The 22258-nt window shown below is 40.4% G+C and overlaps 1 protein-coding gene across 11 annotated transcripts; it reads right to left on the minus strand.

The window, feature by feature from the left end:
- Positions 1 to 83: 83 nt before the first annotated feature.
- Positions 84 to 21832, minus strand: zfr2 (zinc finger RNA binding protein 2). 11 transcript variants are annotated; one of them, XM_037113976.1, is made up of 19 exons: positions 21674 to 21832; positions 18158 to 18398; positions 17810 to 17927; positions 17222 to 17449; positions 15850 to 16184; positions 15432 to 15620; positions 14928 to 15168; positions 13768 to 13955; positions 13069 to 13188; positions 12131 to 12294; positions 11433 to 11559; positions 11120 to 11331; positions 10509 to 10677; positions 9236 to 9410; positions 6246 to 6334; positions 4841 to 4936; positions 3921 to 4032; positions 2876 to 2973; positions 84 to 2527 (listed from the first exon to the last, which is right to left on the minus strand). In XM_037113976.1, the coding sequence occupies exons 1-19, from the start codon at positions 21724 to 21726 to the stop codon at positions 2351 to 2353; spliced, it is 3132 nt and encodes a 1043-aa protein (XP_036969871.1). In that variant the 5' UTR covers positions 21727 to 21832; the 3' UTR covers positions 84 to 2350. The 11 variants fall into 11 exon arrangements, with proteins under 11 accessions (XP_036969871.1, XP_036969866.1, XP_036969869.1 ...); XM_037113971.1 differs by having other exon boundaries at positions 17222 to 17473; XM_037113974.1 differs by having other exon boundaries at positions 17810 to 17930.
- Positions 21833 to 22258: the final 426 nt, after the last annotated feature.

Here is a 22258-nt window from a genome sequence, read left to right on the forward strand (position 1 = left end):
GAAACAAAAAAAGTGTAGAAGCGTGGTAATGATGTGCGGTGATGCATACAAAAAAAAAACAAAAAAAACCAGGAAGACAGAAGTGGCTTAAAAGTGTGTTTTTTTATATCTCCTCCTTAATTTTAGGCAACACTACAAAGACATTCAAATAATTGGACAGCAACGTTCACACTTTCTGTTTAAACAATACAAACAAAAGAGATTGCAACATCCTTCAGAAATAAAATAAGCAACACTTACATGATGCTCTTCTTGGTAAATTAAAAACAAAAAAAAACAATCGAACTAAAGACTGCACGATAATTCTCTCACATCAACTTTTAAGCCAAAAGAGTTGTGCAACTGTCCCTTCCCTGTCCTACATCTCTGTGAAATTAAGAATCATTAGATAACTCAAAAATGTTCCCCTGTACTCGGTCTTCTGTAACACACGACATGATGCAGGCACAAGGAAGAAAGTCATAGGACTACTTGATCGTTACAGTAGATATTCAGTCGTATTTTTCGGACTAAAGCTTTCTCTTCTCTTCTGCCAACCGTACTCTGGAAGAAAAAAGATTACTAGGCATATTATTTTTTATGATAAAATTATGGCTGCATACAGTAACATTATCTTTTCTTAAGTGCTTCATTCCCTCAGCATGCTACAGACTGTGCAACATAATCATCTCTCTCTCTCTCTCTCTCTCCAGACACATTTACTCTCCAGTGTGACCTCCACAGAAAACCTCAGCAGAGCTCCTCTGTCTTTGTGCGTTTCTCACAAAATCCTAAATGATGTATTTTCAAAAGGTTAAGCAATTTTTATTCTATTTTTTATTTTCTTTTTGTCCGGCCTTGCTGTAAAGGTGTGATGCAAAGCATTTGGATTTCACAACTGAATCGACGTTTCAAGTTGTGTACAGAGAAAATGTTGAAACAGGCCAACGGGAGACTTCAGAGGGTCAAAGAAGGCATGAAGAGTTTAGCTCAACATCGTCACACTATTTTATCACTAATGTGTCATTTTAGGCACAATGAACATCACAGTACTGTATATATGTCGATCCAAAACCATGTTAGTCTTCTCTGAGGTTGTTCAGGGATTAACATCCGTTTCTCAGTGATCCATCACAAGTCGACAGCTCTATGTCCGTCAGCTCACACCCGACTCACACATTTTCATCGGTCTTGTTCCACAAAGATTCTAAAGTTTTTCATAACTCAAGAACTAACAAAATTAAGCAGTTTCTTAAGGGAGTCAGAAGAATTTCTCCATGTGCAACAAGGAAGCAGACTTTGTTGGTTAATGTTTAGTGCACTTGTAAAATTTTACCGTTAATAAAAAGTTGTCTTCTTTCAAATAATGTGTTCAAACAGCTGATAAATGTTGGCAAGAAAGACAGAAACTGACTCTTTTTACAAGAAACAACTTCACGTGTCACATGTAATGCCCAATTTACAAGAAGGTCCAAATAATTGAGATCTTTTCATAGCCTGCATTTCACAAAGTTTAAAGAGTCTCTCCAAACTAAACAACTCACAAAAATGTGTGACTATTTAAGGGAGTCTGTGCACATGTGACCTACACTGACAGGTCACATGTAGGTGGTGTGAGTGATCAGATCTCAAATGTGTCATGTGAGTTCACACCTGTACTAAGAGCCGTTGACTTGTGAACAAATTTCTCAGGCAGGATGTTAATACCAGATCCGAACAGCCTCACTGATCAGTCTCACAGTCATCTTTTTTTTTTCTTTGTTTTCTTTTTAAACAGCCTGAAAAAAGAAAAAAAAACATTTCAGTTTACACATGTCATGCACCGACATTAGTTCAGCGAGTCCAGACTCAAAGGTCGGATGGTCAAACTGAACTGTCCTGAACAGTTCAGACTCTTTTGGAAATAAAGCTTAAGGTGCTGATGATTTAGTTGGAGGCTTTGACATCAAAGAAAGCAATTTAACTGTACTCGACGGTGGCGTTTAACTATAGTGAATAAACAGGGAGGGCTGATGGTCAGTAGTTAGTGTGCGATTAAACGGAAATGGAATGACTCAATCAGTAATTCTCATGACTACTTTTTTTTTTTTTTACTGAGCCAATTTTCTCTGCACACTTTAAAAGACACTTAATCTGTATGAAGTAACTATACGGAGGAAGGAATTTCAGAATGGATACTCAAACGTCAGCTTGAGTAACAGATCCCCCAACACATTATTCCTCTTAATTCAAGGGTAACATGTACAGTCAGTTATATTCATATATGTATAGCTGCGTGTTAAGATTGTTTTTAAGATAAGAAAAAGGTTTAAAGTTGTGACATTCTACCAGTCTCTAAACTAGCAAACGCCTCCTGCCCTGGAGGCAGAAGTCAACCACTCTCTGCTTCTTCTTCCTTTTTGTCTTTTTTGCCCTCCCCCTCTCCTTCGCCCGTCTCGCTGCCGTCCCGTCGACGTTTGCGGTTGCGAGCGCTGGCCTTGGACGCCGGCAGGGACTCCATGCCAAGAACCTTGTGGATCTGACGGAAAGCGAGCAACCGCAGGGCATGCTGGGGACGCAGAAAACAGGAGACAGAAATATAGGCGTGTATAGGAGTTGTAGGCATCTTTTTTTTCTTTTTGATAAATGTTTTGACGACTCGTGCTGTAGAGGTACACAGGAAACAAGGGGGGGCAGAAGGGGGTATGTGATGACTACTAGTTTCACTGTGGCAAATGTCATTTTCAATCTCTTACTTTTTGTCCTCTGACCGGGTTTTCATTGAGAAGCAGTTTTATCTTCTTGGAAGTAGTTGGTGATACAAAAATCTAGCTCTCTTTAGGCCCTTTTTCTGTCTTTACCCACAGTTTAACACCTTCCAACCAATTAGAATCAGTTAAATAGTGTGTATAGGTACCTGTGCGCTAGCAGTTATGTCCTCTCTAGCTTGAGACTTGAGGGTTTCCAAAGCATCGGTTGGCTCTTTCTCACAGGGGTCCATTAAGCCTGGTCCATCTGAGTGAAGGGGGGAGAAACCAGTTAGAAATGAAAATGTGATTGAATAAAAAAATAACATGAAACAAACATTTGTGAGAAGATCTCTCCAGTCACAAGGGGAGGGGGACCTCCCCCATGGCATTCAGCTGGTGCACAAAGGGCATGAAAAAGTTTGCCAGCTGATCTTACAGGGAGGCAGCTGCTACAACACCACACTACAAGCAATGAGGCTGGTTACACCAGGAGTGAGAGCAGAGATCTGCCATATCAACCCAATCTTAATACAGATACTGGGCATTAAGTGTCTATATATATATTTTTTCCTACTTTATACACAACTCGTATGGTTTACTGGAAATAACTCAAGCTGGCAGTTTGATCTTGAGAGTCTGCTGTTTTTTCTTGCTTCCTTTCATCTGCATAGCTAATGACAATAGCCAATGAGAAAGACTAAAATAAAGGTGACAGAACATTGAGCAGCTTTATTCCTTATGCAGCTGGTCTGTAGATGTTAACTTGAAAAGTTTTACAGCACTGTTGAGTCCAAAAAAAGAAGACACACTCCCAAAAACGAAATCTCACTGTATTGTTTTGACCTGTGACTCACACAGTGCATGCACTGCAGGTGTAGCCAGATCAAAGATACCTTCTGCTGCACTCTGATCCACATACACAACAAACTTATAGAACTTAACACCTTCTTTGCCGTTTCATTACAACACACCGTTCTTGTACAGTGTGAGTGAGTATTTATTTATATATGCAAATGTTTTTGTTTTGAAACACATTTTTGCTGTTTTATTTGTAATTGTGTAAAGGACTTTGAACAGATTTTGTATGAAATATGAATATATATGAATACAAATTTAGTTTATAAGTGTTGTATAAGCATGTGGCATTCATAAGCTGGACCCTGTGAAATTATCTAAGTGTTCACATCTCATTAACATGCTTGTTTGTTTAACCTGGTAGCAGGATGCCGGTGGAGATGCACTCCAGGACTCTCCGCATGGCCTCTCCTGGGCTGAGCGGACCTGCGGCACTGCTGATCACCTTCTCCACCAGCAGTTCCATCGCCTGTAGGGGGAGACACGCAGAGGAAACAGACACTGTAGTGAAAGAAGACTCCAAATGTCCCTCTATAGGTCCTTCTCTACTCTTCCTTGTCTTGACTCTTTATAAAACAGCTGCTCAAGACATCAAGTGTGTGTTAGGGCTTGTGTTCACATGCATTTTTTTTTCTCAACGCCTGCGTCTTTTAAAAATGCTTCCAGTTATGGAGAGAGTGTCTGTGCCACCCAGAGAAAAGGGACAGCGCCCAGAGTCTTCTATACGAACACTACACCTTTGTGCAGCCACGCCGAGCACTTCAAGTTGAATATCTCTCAACTTCTCAGAAAGGAGCTGTTGACATCACCCTTCTCTATTTTTCATGGCTCTTATTTTTGTCTCCTACAGATCGTGTCATGCACCCACATCCTCCTGGCTCTGATGTCCCCATGTCAAATAAAAAAAAAAAAAACAGATAGTGAACTGCAAACGGCGGTTGTCAGGATATTGTCATAGAGACGACGCACATGCAGCATTTTTTCTTGCAGCGCACAAACGCTTTATTTGTGCCCAGCCAGCCCTTTTCTGCCTGAAAAAATACTCTGTGGACACTTGGTCACCGCCTCCCATAGGATACAAACTTTTTATGCAAGTAAATATACTGTTATGTAACTGTTCTCACAGGCAGCACCAGTAAACAGACATACAATAAAAAGGAGGTCAGAAATTTACAATAAACTTTAATTAAAAGGTCAAATCAGAAATGACAGAATATTTGGAATAGACAGCAAAATAGAATTTTAAACAGCATAACACTCAGTTTAAAGTGACTTACCCATCCGGGCATCTTTCCCCAGGTGGGAACCCGCTGACATAAATCTCTGAGCACCCGGATGACAATCACACAGGACTGCAGCCCGTTGGCACGAGCCTTCAGAAGTCATGAAAAAACAAAAAAAAAAACAAAACAAAACACATCAATCAACAAGAAAGGGACTTTTATTTTCGATGAACTGGACTTCTGTCAAAACTACAATGTTTTGTGAGAAAAAAGCCTTAATAAATGAAGAGAAGCTGGGCACATACTCTTTCCTAAACTGCTGATTTTAGAAATCCTAAATCACACCAACTAAAATCAAACCTACTGGGAATTTGTGATCATTATTTTGGGGCATTTGTGGCTTTTCTTAAAAAGCTGCATTACATTTGCACTCTCCATTTTCATTGTTGGAAAAGCAGGAACTGTAACACTGATGAGAGATGATTTATTTTTTACAGAAACTTCTGTAAGATAAATATATTCAATATTTCTCCTTGTGGTGATTTCTGCTGATTGTCAAACATTTCTGTTATAAGAATTCCTCCTTAGTTATGAGGGGAACAGAAACTCAAAATCTATTTTTACATCTGAACGTTTGGCACAAGAACAAAACACAACAAGCAGCCTCATAGGAAATCACAAAAACAGTCAGAGCTACATTTGCCACACTGGTGGTTTTCTTTCGTAAAGCCACAGAGAACTAAAAGGGTTTGACGTATCTGATTACACATGAAAATCTCATTGTAATGCTTAAAATCACTAAATCCAACCTCTTGTTTCTAGCTTAAAGGGAAGTGAGTGAATTTCCTGTGCTCCAATACTCATGCAACATAATACAATGTATTAAATAAATCATAAACGACCACACCTCCACATAAATAACTGACTTTATGTTTTTGTTTTTTTTTATGGCTTTTAATTAACAGATCAGCTGAAGATGTGACAGGACACAGGATACTAGAGAGGGGGAGTGACGCACAGCAAAGGGCCCCAGGTCGGGAGTGGAACCCTGGGCCGCTGCCGTGAGGACAAATGCTCTGTACATGGGACGCCCATTCTACCAACTGAGCTAAACGGCACCCCAAATAATCAACTTTTAAGGAGATTTTGACACTGTGTTGTACGTGATCGCTCATCAGCTTAATTGGGCCCTTACATGCAGCTTCAGTTTAACTGAGCAGTGTAACTAATAACACGCATGTGATTCTTGCTATGAGTAAAAATAGGTCAAACAAAGTCAGAATGGTTGCTATAAAAAAGATCAATGTCCTGTCAACAATCATTTCTGAAGGGACTGAAAAAGTTAGTAAGTAGCTACTACTATTAATGGATTTAATACATTCCAGTTTTGTACAAGAAGGCATTCTCAGATAGTGACCCCAACCAAAAGAGAAAAATGAAGCTCTTCTGATGAGTTTACCTGAAACCATTTGGCGTGGCGGAGAGCAGCCAGGTAGTCAAGACACTTCTTCTTATTCAGAAGATCTGGAGGGTCCTTCTCAGCCACATCTGGTGGGAATAACATGCACTAGCTCATGACTTACAGTCAAACTGATGCAAATGATGACTGCGATATATAGTAAGCGCTGTCACTGTTGACGTAGATGCTGATAATATAAAAACATTGGTCATCATGTTTGTCTCGTGTAACCAGGCATTTCCTTAAATCCATAAATACTCTTTGGCTTGTTTCAGTTTGTTTGGGAAAAAAATAGTGACGTGATGATTTAAGAGAAAAGGTCAACAAATGAGGAAGATTTAGGTGTTTGGAAAAAATAGCAAAAAAAAAAAAAAGTAATACAATCAATCACCAGTGTGTCCTTCAGAGTGGAAGGCACATACAAAAAGGAAGGAAATCCAAGGCAGTCAGAGAAAAGAGTTTATATCATAATTATATTATATTGGATAATATTAAAGTAAATTATTACCAATATTAAAGTATTTAAGTACATTTGATGTCTGACCCATTGGATTTTATAGTGACTGAAAATTGGGACCGTCTGCCTGAGGACATCTTTTGCTACAGATACATTTTGACTTGTCAAACATTGATGTAACGAATAAATTAATAAAGTTGACATTACATTTAGGTGTATCATAGTCTCACAAAGTCAGATCTGTCTCCACAACACTGTGGGGGGGGGGGGACAAAAGGTAAAAGCTGTTAATGTTTGAGTGCTTTCGGTCTGTAGGTTGCTAGCCTTGAGGTTGTTGTTGATGTTTCATGTAGTTATAGGGGTTTTTAAAAAAGGGAAATACGTGCCCTATATCTGGTAAGTCAGACTAGTTGCGTCACTGCAGAAGCAGCAACACTGAGCATGCCGGTTCAATGATGTGGCTTACTTACTCGGACATTTAAATTGGAACAAAGAAATTGTTTTTCTGCTTTGGCTGGTCAAAATGTATTCTGCTTAGTGGCTTAAACTAGCTGGATGACGACAATAAACAGTCTTTAATGTTTTTGTTTCCTTTCTTACTACACCGATTTCCCTCACTGTAATTTAGTTTCATCACTCCCAACACGTCAAAACATTTTGTAACCTTTCTTCTAATTCAGGAACTACTCGTAGTCCTGTCGTTATTTAGGAAAAATGCTGCTTACTTTACACAACTAGAAGTTGTATATAAAGATTTTTTTAGGCTGTTCAAATCAACTTTAACTGGTCACATTTCAATAAACTTGAATAAACTTGACTCTGAATGTTTTGGATTTCCTCTTTTTTTGCATTTGACTTTGCATAGAAGCCAACTTTTGGTTATTTAACAACTGAAACATGAATTTATTCCATTGGAAATGTTCTCAGCTCATACCAAACTTTTTCAAATCAGCCCTGCTTTGCACAGATAGTGATGGTTTCCAAGCTGATGAAGGCCCAAGAGCAGCAATACTTCTTTCCCTTCATGCCTTCATATTTTAAAGATAATATCAACATCAGTGAGCAAACCAATTAAAGTTAGGTCAAGACCTTTTCAACAATATGACACAGGCTGAGATAAACTTAATCAGCCGGATTAAAAATTGGAGAATACAGAGTTATGTTTGTGTTGGGTTTAGACGTTAATAAAACAGTAATCATTTTTAAGTCAAATTTACAAAAACAACACATAACAGGTTCTTCCAAATCATTCAGTGTGGTCACTGAATACTGCACTGATGTAATATTTCACAAGATCAGACGTGGGGCTTTCCACACTTCTACTTCACTGGAACTGCAGCAACAACAAAGGACATTAGCTTTCTTACAGGGGAAATATGTAACAAAAAACAAAGCCACTTTTTTGAAGTCTACACTACCATACCACTTAGAATCAAAGACTCATATTTATCAAGCCTCTCAGAGTTGGGAGTTTTCATTTAGCATCAGCTGAGCCTGTCTGATGAGAGGATTTTCCTCCTCTGAAAAGCTTAATAAGTATGGGCAATGTTTTGGTTCCTTTAGTTGTTCTATTCTTAGTGGTATGTGTACAAGTGTGGCCTTCAGATTAGCCATTGGCTTGCCTAGGTCTGCTGATACAGAATTTGTGGCACTGATCAACAAACCCAAACAAAATAAAAAAATAAAATAAAAAAAGACAAAGGTCACAGAAAACATTTCTACCATGTTTTCAAAATGGGAAGAAACACATTTGAATACTGACAGTTCTTGGAGCAGGCGGAGGAGTGTTTGCAACACAATGATCCTGGAAAGTACCGTCTTTGTTGAATGGTGGGGGTAGTCATGACAATGAATGTATTGATGTCATCTTATTATCATTAATAAATTAAATACTGATCATTGTGAGGCGATAAAGTGACACTCCAACACCTTGTCAGTGATAATGCCACGTTATGATGTAGGGATGAAAGATGAGGGAATGGGAAGTCGCTGGACCTCAAAATCCCCTCCTCAGGTTTCATGTCCAAAATGCAACTAGAAGCAAAACATTTTTCTGAATTCTAAAAATAGTATAATTGAACAAAGAGCGTAACCATTTGATTCATTTTCATCCCTGGGCATTATCTGAACACTGATCCATTATTATAGTATCTCAGAGATTTTATCTGAGCATGTGTTCACCAGATAAACACACCCTCATGGCACAGAAAGGTCGGAGAGCCCGGCTTTTGATTCCCATGTTGTGGAAAAGAAATAAAGGGGACCAGTATAACTGCAAAAAATGGGGGAAATGAAAAGAGTGGGACAAATGAATGCGTGAGTTAATTCTTATTTTAGGGGTTAAAGAAAAAAAACTTGAATGTGGGCTTGGTTAAAAGTCCCACCTCTCATTTTTTTGTACTCTTAGCCTAAAATGTAGGCTGCTACTGGGTGGAAGGCTGGAGCAAGGGATATAAATATATAAAGATATAAGTGTATTACACACATTGCTTACATTTGGTTGTCTGGTACTGAAAGCTTTGGCTTCTCTAACCTTTCTCAGCCGCTTTTCCTCCTGCCTGCTTGTCCTTCTCAGCAGCAGTGTCCTCCCTCATCAGCGGCGAGGTGAGAGAAATGGTCACCTGCATTTTGGGCTCCTTGCTTGAAAATATCACGATGTTCGCCTCCTCGGGGTGAGCCTGCACCTCATACTGATCTTCAGAAAATGTCTGCCGGTTAAAAGGACACTTGGGATTACTCACTACAGAGGAGGAGGGGTGGAGGGGCAAAGAATAGCCTTGTTTGGCAAAAATTACAGGGTGGTACTGGTATGTTTTTAAACCCTGAGTTATGCAATTTGTTTTCTTGAGGAAGATCCCTTATTCAAAACAGGGTTGGTGTCTTTACAATAAACATATTTCTCAACAATTTGTTATCTCTTTAACTGTAAGCAATGGGGAAGTTTAAGAAGAAAAGCCCCATCTCACTCTGTAGGATTCAGGTGTCATAACCAGGCAGTGAATCTAAAGATCAGTCAAAAGCACCTTTAATGAAACACTCATTACAGCTAAAGCAAGAGGAAGGAAGAGTGTGGAATTATAACACATCACAACGTTGTATTTGGTGTGAATCCTCCGTCTTGTAACCCTTCAATGGAAATGTCAGCAAATTAACCAAATCACAAGTTTTTTTGTTTAGACTAAAGGCACTTCATGCATTTGTGAACATGAAAAAAATCTCTCCCGAAGCTAGAAACCACACAACACTCTTGTAACCTAGTAGAATTAACAGCCTAGAGTACCTCAAATAATACTAAAATAAAAAGAAACACATGTGTGGAGGACAAACGGCTGTGTTGTTTCTTACTGTTGAGAGCAGCTGTACATGTTCACTTGTCATAAATGAGCTGATCTAGCACATGAGAAAAACCCATGTAGGATGAAGTGATTCTGAAGTGGAATTTTTCTGTGTTTTACGCTAAACTTTTTGGATCTAAGGCAAAAGTATTGAGAGTGAAAACTTCTCCTTCCAATCTACCCTCAGTATCCAGCTCTTATGACACAAGTCATAAGGCAGTGGATTACTGAAAATAGTTCCCCTTTTTAAATTCTACTGTATCTGACCACATCATATTTAACAAACCAATGGCAAAAAAATTCCAAAGGGAGACTTCCTCCTGCCATTTTTTTGCCAACAATTTGTCTGTGTAATCCCAAACTCATGATAAACTTAAAGCATGTCAGTGTTCTGGAGTTTAACACAATTCTTCCCTCCCACAACCTCCATAAACGTCCTAAATGAACTGTTAGTTTAGTCTGTTTTCTTACTTCCAGTTCCTTGGGCAGCTGCTTTGCGATGTTCTTCAGTAAAGAGATGGTGGGTTTCTTAGCAGTCAGCAGGATGAGTTCAACATTTCTGTCCCCGCGAAGCAGCAGGCCTTTGGCCAGGATGCCTACCCTCATCACACCTTTCAGCAGCCGTGCTGCGTTCTCAGTACTGACAGGAGAGAAGGACAGTAACGAGATAAAGACCCACAGGACTGATTTTACAAACCGTTCTGCTAGTTAAAAGGGTTTCTTTTGCCGTAACTTAATGGATCACAAACAGTTAATATTCTATTATATGTTTTTACATGTCCATAAATCTGTATTGTGGTATCTGTAAAATGCTGTTATTAAATTAAGCTTCTATCAGTCTATCTACCTATGCATTTCGAACCAAATCCGCTATAAAAATACCAAGATTTTCCTTCAACCACGTGTAAAAAAAAAAAAAAAAAACCTACAGTATAAACACAGACAAAGTATATATTTTGTAGCCTGTAGCCAGGATAAGTTTGTAGCCAGAATAATAAAAGTGCTTTCAGGCTTCAGCTACCTTAATACTTGTTTTACTAACATGAACAGAGAAAAATGTCAAGTAATTTCTATTTTTTTACCCTTTTTCTTCTTCTCCTTCAGCAGCAGCAGTAGTAACACTGGAGATTGGTGTCTCCTTATCCAGCAGCGTGTCTGACACCAGTTTGAGGGCTCTCTCAGAGTGGGAGACAATCCTCTGAACAGCCTGCAGCTCCTCCTCTACTGGGTAAATAGTGGAGTGTTTAGCCATGATGTGACGGTCATCAGGAGAGTCTGGCCGACGCACACACGTCTTGAGGGAGAGAGGGGGGGAAAAAGCGATTGGTCACCCTTGGACCTAAGCCTCATTAAAAGCTAGGTTTTGTTTAAAACAACTGCAATTGGGACACTCACCAGTAGAGGGGGTACTGGCATACCAGGGCGGCTCATGAGCGGTGGAGGAGCCATCCTGCGTCTCTGCTCACCCCAGTACATCTGCTCCTCCTCCATCCTCCTCCAGTACATGTCCTCCTCATAGCGCCTGTAGGAGAGGAGAACGTTTTAATGTCTGTCATTAAAAGTCAATTATTCCAAAGGGGGATGTTATGGCTGCAACACAGTACAGTTGTCCATAAAGAAAAAAAAAACAAAAAAAAAAACACCAAAACACTTGTAATCTACCGCTGATCATATAAAATAATCATTACAGAGAGATTTTGTGTCAAAGGCCCTGTGTTAGTTAAAGATAATCCAAGATGACAAGATGTGCATTTCCTCCTGTAGGAGAACAATTACAGTTACATGCTAGGTCAAAAAATTTCCTGAATCAGCGCTAGTACAGTTTTTCTGATAAAAACCTCCCATCTTTTTTGATTATTTCTTGATTTCTTATTATTACTTCCTCTGGCTGGTGACTGTATTTTATTCAAGTTTAGTGTAAGACAGAGTCGCGAAAAAAAGAAAAGAGTGAAGATTTTCCCTTTTGAAATGCGTCACACCAACAGTCGGATGTTCAACTTTAGGGCTTCCCTGTATTTATTTCATCTGTTCTGTGCCAACCAATGAAACTTGCAAATGTAACATCAGAGTGGAAACAAGTTAAGGTTACTAACTTTGGCCATGAGTCTGACCTCATCTCCATGTGCCAGCGCTGCTCATCGTCTCTCTGCCGCTTCAGCACTGCCTTCTGCTTCTGCTTCTTCAGCTTGCTCTCCTGCAGCTTCCTGGCCCGGTTACTGGGCTTGATCTCCACAGGAAGCTCTGGGTTCACTTTTTTCTACGGGAGAGGCGACAGAACACATGTAAGTCATTGCATATTCTACGCCACATTAGTGGAGATAAAACTTTCAATAATTTTTTCCATTTGGGCTTCCCTTGACACACACCAACCTGACAACCTTTAGAGAGAAAAAAAAATTCCTCTTCGCCTCAGCTGTGAATTTTACAATACGATTATATTTAGTATTGATCACCAAAACTCAGTCTCTGTAACCTTGAGGTCCAACAAAGGTGTCGAGCAAATTTCCTTTCTCATTAAACTAATAAAGCAGATGTCAGTTGGTACAACAAATTCAAAAACAGCTCAAAATCACTACTAGAGGTTTGTTTGGTGCCTGCAAAACTTTCTAAGGGATACATAATATGGATTTTTTCAGCCATTAATGATAACTATCTGCAAAAATAGAACAACGTGTCCTTCCGAACACGTAGTTCATGCACACCTGGGGGTTAGAAAGGCTAAGATGTAATGAGGAAAGATAGATGATTAAGTATTTAATAGCTTTAATAACATTTTCTGTATTAAAAATACTTTTCCCTCCTCTCTGAACCCAGAACACAGTTTTGGCATTAATACAGCCAATCGCACCATATGGGTGTCGTCAGTGACATACTTCAAAGCAATTAGTTAATGCGCATGCTTTCATGTGCAAGTAAATTAAAGCTTTAATCTTAAATACCAAAATGTTTATTTACCTCAACCCTGTTCATTACGTCTCTGCGGATAACGAGCCAGGCAACAATGAACTCAGTGATGATCGAGCCCTCTTACCTTGTACTGGAGTCTGTGCCTTCGTCCTTTCAGGTGCATGTCTTTAGCGTTTGGGTCGTTGAAGCTGCACTCACACAGTTTACAGTGGAATCGAATCACCTTGCCGTCAACATTACGGACCTGCGACAGACAGGAGAATTCAGGTAAATACACACCACGCAGGACAATAAATACAACATAAGCACTTTAACTATTTCATAACTACCAGTGTCATTCGGGTGACCAGCCCCTTATCATCTTCTCACTTCCGCAGGTCAACTGCTGTAGTATCACTGAGCTGAATCACCTGACCATAAATACTTTCCGAGAGTTTGTCATGTGTAATATTGTGAACTTTATTTCATAACAGTTAGCTACTTTAGCTCACCACAATTTGCAGCAGGAAAGATGTTTAACCTTCTCTGCTTCATATCAAAATGTATCAATCGATAATACTTTCTTCTACACGACTCATCTTGTGGCAGCTCAGAGCTTTTCTATCGAAGACATCTGGGCACTGATCACACCATCAGAAAGACTTTTACAGAAAATTAATCCAGCCAGCTGCAGTACAAAAGACAACTAGAATTAATGTTTCAGACCTCTGATCAAAGTCACTATTTTTGAGTGTATAATGTGCTACAATTATCTTATTTGCATATCAACCAACATGTATCAATCCTCCCATCATGACCATTTCTCTTATCATTGCCTGCTTACCTCCTCTACGTAGTCATGTCCCACCGGCTGGATATCTCCATGGCCTCCACCTCTGTCACTGTCCTCATTGTCACTCAGAGACTCCATCTTCTGAGCTGACTGTTGCATGGGCTCCTCCACCTTGGCAGCCACCACCGCTGCCGCTGCTGCGGTCACTGCAGCTGCTGGAACGCTGGCAGGCTTATTGGCTATGCGGCAGCAAGATATTACAGATAACATCATTTATTCATTCATTTAGGAAGGCTACATGTCCATTTGTTTTGGGAAAAAAGAAAAAACTCCAAAACATCCATTTCTAATCTCACATTTCTTAGCCCTATGAAGGGTGGTATATAACCACTTATGCCATCTATGCCAGCCTGGCTCTACTCAGTTTGACTTGGGACTGTTGCATTTCCACCAAAACTGAGCTGAAGGTGTTTCTTAAACCAATGACATGCTTGTCCCACTGACAAACACTAACAAAGTGGTTCTAATTCAGCTACAGACACGTTTCATTTACAATAACTTCTTCGCAATAAAAGCCTGTTAAGAAGCAGCAACACAGGAAATGTGTTTTCACCAGCAGTAGATATTCAGAAGCTAAAGAAGTGCTGAGATCTGAACTGACTTTTAAAAACATCTTTCTCTCAGGTTTACTGCACTGACATGAATTGAGTTTGGATTTGAGGGGGAGACAGGTGCTTCATCACCATATCCTACTTGGAGGTGAGGTGGGGCGAGCCCAGCTTGGCTCAAAACGGCACAGTAAAACTGGTAATGGAAAAGCAAGTCAGAGCAGCCAAAAGTGCTAGTGGAAACACAGCATGATACTGGTGATGGAAAAGCTAATTGTTGCAGCTCATTTTGAATCTGTGCACCCAAACATGCTAGCGGAATAACAGTATCAAAGTCTCTTTTTGTGAAAAGCAAAAACAGTAGTAGTCTGTCTGTAACGAGCTGTACTTTACATGAGAGCAGAATTAAAGAGTTTGCTTGATTCCGGTCTCAATCGATCGGTGCATCGCTACATTTTTTAATTTTACACCAGGGTAAGTGTGTGTTGTGCAGCTGTATTGCGGAATATATTAATATCAGATGGCAGTGGAGCAGTAGTTTTGTGAAATTAATCAGAGCTTATGATAGACATCTCAAATCATTTACATAAAAGATCAACTTACAAATGACAGTTATTTTAGTAGGAGCTGGTTTCTTGACAGGTGCTGCTGTTTTGGCCATGGTGTTCACAGCCACCTGTTTGGGTGTTACAGTGGGAGTTGAAGTGGTTGAGACGGAGGCAGGAGTGGATGTGGATGCTGGAGGTTTCCCAGCTGTCGAGGTGGTGATAACTGCCGCCGAATTCACCAACACTGGCTCGGTGGAAGGTATAGGTTTGCCCAGCTTGGTGTGAAGTTTCACCACCTTTCCGTAGTTGACAAAGAGACACAGCGGGAGAAATAAACATTTAAGACAGCTGATACCTAATCCCCTCCCAAATCCCTGGGGCAGGTCTTGTTCCAACCTTTGGCAGCTCAGAAAGAACATCACATGAGGACACCACAGTCATGGCCGATCATGAAAAGCAAGTCATATATTACCTTCTACAGCTGCCCATGTTTTCTTAAATAACAACAAATCTGGAAACACCTGAAGACAAACAAAAAAAGCATCACAGCTGTGCTAACCTTCTGGTGTTTGGCCCCACGGATATGGGCAGCGTAGGCGTCTACTCCGGTGCAGGAGACGTCGCATAACTCACAGCGTAACTGAGTCTGGACCCCTCTGGGCCCGTTGCTGGACCCTGTCTGTCCCCCTGATTTAAGGGCAGCCTCCTTCTTCTTATGCTTCTGGCCCTCAAGGTGCTCCCGATACGTCTGAGGCAGTAAATCAAACCAGTCAGCAAGATGAATCTTCCAAATGCACTTATAGAAATAGTTGTACTTTCTCTTGCTTTTGCTTCTGTTGGTGAACAAATCGATATAAAATGATAATTTATGACAATAAACCAGGAGGAAAATAACATGACATACTTCATCTAAGACATCAAAACATGTACCCTGGTTCTAAAGGTTAACAATAACAAAAAACTAATTTAACTCCTACCTGAGGGCCTGCACAGCTGATCTTGCAAATGTCACAATAATGTAGCTGGGGCTGCTTGGGAGGCCCTTTAGGTTTCTGCAGCTTGTTCTGGTGAAACGTTGGCTTTTTGTAGGTGTTTACAGCTGGAGCTGTCACCATGTTGCTGCCCGAGTTGCTCCAGGAAGAGCTCGTCAGCTGTTTGGGTGGTGGCTGGATGGGGGGTTGGGGTTGCTGCGGCTGCTGTGGCTGTTGAGGTGGAGGCTGCGGCTGGGTAAGAGTCTGCTGGGCTGGCTGGTAGTAGGAGGGGGCAGATGTGGAGGTGTAGCCAGTTGAATCATAATTGGAGTAACTAATGCCTGAGGGTTGAGAGAGCAGGAAGAAGAGAGTGAGGACAGAGAATTTTAGGAAAGAAAGCAAGGAAAGCATAAAAGATTTGGGTCAAACATGCATGGCCAGTAGTCATACAAACAATAAGATGCACTTACAGAGTAAGAAGGACAGATACAAATCCAAACTCCTCTATGGCAAGCTATGTAACAAGAAACTAAAGCTTCCATTAAGCAAGGTATCATTTTTTTTTTAGAAACTTCTGTCAACCACCTGGATTTACTGAATTCCTCATTCACCATAAAACCCCTTCCCTCCATTACATCTTTACCGAACAGAAAATCTAATATTTCGCAGTTCATTTTAACTGACACAACACTATCAGAAATATTCGATTTTTTTTCTATCTTCTCAAAAGTACTTCCTAAATGTGCGAACTGGATGACAAAATCAAATATCACAGTATTTTTGACCAAATAAGCCCTACTTCTCTAAACATTGTAGGGATGACTAATGGTACAGTCACAAAATATGAACACAATGACATTTTTTATAAATTATCATCAGAAATATGAATATAATGACTAATTGGTTAAAGAGAAGTATTAAAGCAAGTAGAACAGTCTCGTTACATCCCTTTACTGAAATGCAGTCTTTAAAACTAGGATAAGACAACACTTTTGTTAAATTACAAAATAAGCCCTGTGAGTCATCACTACGTCTTCAAGCTTGATAAAGAAATATTCTACAAACATGCACTGATAGATTTAGCTGTGCCCCTTTCTTGTGTGGCCAGATCTTAAAATTGAATAATAGAAAAGAAGAAGTGTCAGCTATTCTGTACAAGTAAATACACTTTAATAATTTGAGTTATCACACATACAGTCAGTTTTATACTTCATTTGTGTTGGATGTTATAAAAGGTTTTTACTCGTAATTTGAAATATCACTTGTACTTTCAAATCTGCCTTCATTTATCTTCATTAGTTAGTTTACTATATAGGTATACACAATACATTTACATAAACCACACATACTGTCTCTATTTCAATATTTTTTATGTTACCTGAGTAGGTGGTGGCTGAAACGGTGGAGCCGAAGGAGGAACCGAGGGTGTATGATGAAATGGGTGTGGGTGGCTGCTGGACACTGGTGGACACTGGGTAGATGTTGTAGCTGGTAGACACTGCACTGGAGGGGGCCAAAGGCTTCAGGGCTGTTACCTGCCTCTGGGGAGGAGGCGGCTGGCTGTACACAGTGGTGGGGGCTGGACTGTAAGCACTCTTTACTCCTACTGAAACAGAAAAGAGTGGAGGGACTAAGGAAGGAGAGGAAGGGCATTAGCGTCAGGGGGTAAAAGAGATCTGAAACATCCGTCACATCCTCTGGGACTGCCTGTCAGAGAGTTTTTGGCCGGGCAGGAAGGATCCTTATTACACTATACTATGACTTTAAAATAGTACTCCGGACTACTTGGTGAACAACTTCAAAAGACACACTAAAACGGAAAGATCTCATGCAAACTTTTTTCACATGTACACCTCTAAAAAAATAATTTATTGTGTGAAATCAGTGGAGCTGATTATGTTAAATAATCACAGAGCTCTAAAAGTGATGAAACTTTGGACACAAGAGTAACAATAAACTGACTCACCAGTCTGGTAATAATTCTCTGTTGCTGTCCTCTGAGCCGAAGCTATACTCGTCTGGTAGTATTGTTTGTTGTCGTAGGTAGTCGCAGCCACAGCAGGGCGTCCATAGCTGTAATTGTCCTGCTGGTGTTTAGGACAGAGTATTTAATCCAACTGTCAAACAGCATTTTTGAGTAGAATGTTTTAAATGTTTATATAAGCACAATTATTAGTGACAATAGTGTCTAAAATCCCAATCCCAAAACAAGAAGCCATCATGTAACATACAACATGAGTACACCATGCTATAAGAAACTAAGCAGCAGAAATCATAAAGGAAGCAGAAAGAGACTGACCGTGTCCGAGTATACCTGGTACGTCTGTGGGGTGGTGGTGGGCTGTGGGGGAGCTGGGGGGTCCGGCTGCCTGTAGGCGTATTCAGGCGGGGCCTGGTGGCTCTGATAGGCAGGGTAAGCGGCAGAGACCACAGGCCGGGCAGCCTGGACTGGAGCTGGTGAGTAGGACGCAGTCACTGCATGAGCTACAGCCGGAGCCTGCTGGACGCTGTAACTTGCTGTAGAGGGATGGGAGTAGGCTGGGGGAGGCTGGGCACTGACAGAGAGGAGAGGGAGGGGACATTAAGTGAGAAGGTTAACTTCAAAACTGCACTCAGAGGATTTGTGGAGGAAGTGTCTACTTGAGGCTTTTCAGTGGGTGAAGCTGGAATCAATCCATAAGATCTTGAAATCTCCAGTCATAATAAATAGTCAAAAAGAATAAAGGCTTTGAGGCTGAAGACCTCATCTCATCTCCCGTCTGTTTAATCATGACATGATATTCAGTAATCTTAAATAACAATTGACCCCGCTGTCCAATTAACAGTGGGACTGGTTTACAACATAGGATACCGCACAAAATGCAATCTCAGAGAGTGGAATGATAATTAGGATTGTTTTACTCAGTTTTGCATAATAATTTTTGTGTGTGGAATTTTAAAATCCACACTCACTTAGTAGTAAACAAAATGTCCTTCAAATTAAGGAGTTAAAGAAGTCATAGGATTGTCATGCATATTCATCCACCACTTCAGTCTAGACTAAAGTGGTGGACCAACCGATTGACCAGGTGACTAAACAACCAGCAGACAGACACGACCATCCATGGAGCTGTGCTGGTAGCACGGCACAGGGAGGCAAATTAAATGCAAGATGCCAAAACCAAATCAAGATTATCTAATTGCAGAAAAACAAATTGTGATAGTATAATATAACATGATTGACTGAGCCTGTCTGCATTGACCTGGTTAATCTCTTCATCCGCATTTAGAGAAATACAAAAAGGACAACTCAACAGCAGCATAGTTGTTGCCGTTGTTTGGAATGCAGACAGCCTCTATCGCTGGCGATTACATCATCTCACTCATCGGAATCTATATTAAGCTTTCAGTGTGGATAGACAAAAACCAAGGCTAGTGTCCATGTGCTTTTAGAGACGGGCTTCACAATTAATCAAAATATTGTTGAAATCGACTAAAGGGCCAAGCACAAACTGTGTTTGCAACATAACAAATGTTACAAAGTAAGGATCTGGAAAAAAATTCTGAGCTTGACTTTTTTGTCCAATTGTCCATTGAGTAGCTCAGTCATTCCTCGAAGTGCCTGTAATGACATTATCTCATACTGGTAGGAAAGAATTTCCAAGATTTAATATATTAGATTATGCAAGCGCCACACGGCATGCAGTGAATCACTTTTGAATAAGTCTCACATTCACCGTTTCACCGAAAATGAACAGGAAAACAAATCAATAACTTTGGTTGATAACGCTTCTGTTGACCTACTTGTTTGCTCTGACCCATTACTCAGAAAAAAAAACTGCCAAAAGAACAACTCAGTCAGTATTAAAGTGCTTTCATAACACTGAATGCAAGCACTGATATACACTTTCTGCCTATTCAATGGCTCAGAGGTAAGGAGTACAGATGGGACCAGGACCAGATATGACTATAAAAACTGTTATACAATGTAAATTGCTCTGCCAGATTTTGTTGTTGTTGAAGAAAAAATATTCAAAATGCTTATGCAAAAGGGGAACTGCAACCTTTGATATGAGAGAAGGCTCAGACTGCCTATTCGTATGCTTGTCAGGAGAGCCATAAACGCCTCTTCTTTATGACATTGTGTTCGATGCAGATTTGTTGTATCTAGGCTGGAGGGGATGAGGATTAGTAAACAGACTGAAGCCTGTGATGTTGGGAATCTGTTTCCTGGAACCAGAGCCATAATAATATATTCAATGTTATCTTAATTGATTCGCTATGCTGTTTATGCCACTGCCACTATCCATTTAATATCTCTGGATGTGTAAAAGTCTGCAATAAATGAGCAGAGCTGCTTTAGGCCAGAGCCCGACCTATACGTGATTTTTTAATTTTGGTTTGATGCAGACACTGAAATTAAGGAGTAAGAAGTTCTGATATCAGCCGATGTAAACATATTTTCTGCAGTGGTCCCCCCTGCATTGAGGTTATCAAACACTTAGGTACTATATTTTACAGTTTAACAATAGACTAAAACAGTAAACGTCACTGGGAATTTGATAAAAATAAATTACTCTACTACTCTTATTCTGCATTATGGCCATTAAAAGTTTTCATCAAGACAGACAACATATATACCGATACTGATGTTCCTGTTATATCAGCCAACCACTCTATCAGCTGGGCTCTACTTTACTGTGTTTTCTGGTTTGTTTGCTTTTTATTGTGTTTTTGCTTCAAAGTTAGGAGTCCCATTGATTTCACACATCTTAACTTTGCTGAATTGGCCACTCATGTCGTGTCATTCTATCTATAACAGTGTGATCCACTGATTCTTGCAGAAAATATATGGCAATGCATATTGATTTCAAAATATCAAATTACACTTACAGTCGTGGGATTTTAACCCCATCATGCACACCTCGCTTGAGATAACCATGCACTTAGTGAGCATCTCATGAAGACTAGAAACTTGCTGTACCCCTGCAGCTCCAGCACAGAGGCATGAGACGGAAGGTTTATATATTTAATCAAAAATAAGGATTAGAATTCGCATCGGGGAAGGTACAGACTTTGTTGAACAAGCTCAGGGGAAATGCGCAGAGATAAGCACATAAACATAAGCACTATGTGGTGCAGAGAGAACAGCACACTCCTGTTTGTCAGGTTTGTTGGCTTGATTTCAGTCCAACACATACCAAAACGACAGGACTCCTTCACTGATCCCTGACCGCAGCCAATGATGATAATTACATGATGTGCAAATTATATTAGATTACCTGTCAAAGGCAGAGATGCACCAGTGACCGGTGGTCCTGTTCTACCCTCCTCAGGCTGCATCTGTATAGTCTTTCCTTTCCTGCAGCATCTTGCTATTGACATACCATCATAAGTTATGTACCGTTAGTGAGACGTCGTCACCGGATCTCCAGTAAAACTGGACCGGGGCCAGCCCTCTTAACACTAAACACCGGCCAAAATCTCACCCGACACAACTGCAGCCGGCTCTGTTCACTAAACCCGCTTGACACACTCCATAACTGACTCTTTGCTTGAGGTTAAAGTCTACCCAGTGTTAAAGAGTTGAACCATCACTTCTATCTTCCCGGCCGATGATGGCTGTACCGGGATCACCCACTGACAAACAGCGTGTCGGCCTGCGAACTCAGCTAGCTAACTTGCTAACGTAAGCTAACCGAACTAGCGGGTCAAGCTAGCCGTGTAGCCCGTCTCTCCTCCGCCACGCAGTGAAATCCCACCAGTGACTGTTTCTCTATCGACAAACACCAGCGGCAGACGAATTCACCTCAAACGGCATGCTGACACAAAACTGCACCACCTGAATTACCTGTATTGGGGACCGGCACCATGTGTGAAGCCGAAATAATTGCTTGCAGCCATCTTGGCATCTCCAGTACAGTACAGTACTGGCAGACAGCAGCGAACCCCTGAAACTGACCGTCAAGATAGTTCACCCCCTCTACTGCGGCCAATGGAAACACCGCTCAGCCACCCCGGAACTGCGCACGACCGAAAATATGAAAATATCCCATACACAGTGGGGAAAAAACACCATTAATGCGTGAAAATCTCGTGTCGACTCAGTGCATGATTTTATTCTATTTACCGTCGCAATTTTAGCATAGATTGTGTCGTATAGTTTTACATTCCACACAACTGCGCATGCGCACAAATTAAATTTAGACTAAATAAACAGAAAACTCTTTGAGAACAAAGTTTTTGGTTGTGAGACAAAGTAAAACATGGACGGTTATTGAAAGAAACACTGTAAAATTTGTAGTATTACGACCAAAAGGAACAACAAACAGAGTGAAGACATAAATAAGGTAGCTTATCTTTATCGTGCCTGTCAGGAATCAACGTCATTCTTAAAATTAAATGTATTTCATAAATGTGTTTAATTATACTTGTC

Source organism: Acanthopagrus latus, chromosome 11, assembly GCF_904848185.1.
Source record: "Acanthopagrus latus isolate v.2019 chromosome 11, fAcaLat1.1, whole genome shotgun sequence".
NCBI lineage: Eukaryota > Metazoa > Chordata > Actinopteri > Spariformes > Sparidae > Acanthopagrus > Acanthopagrus latus.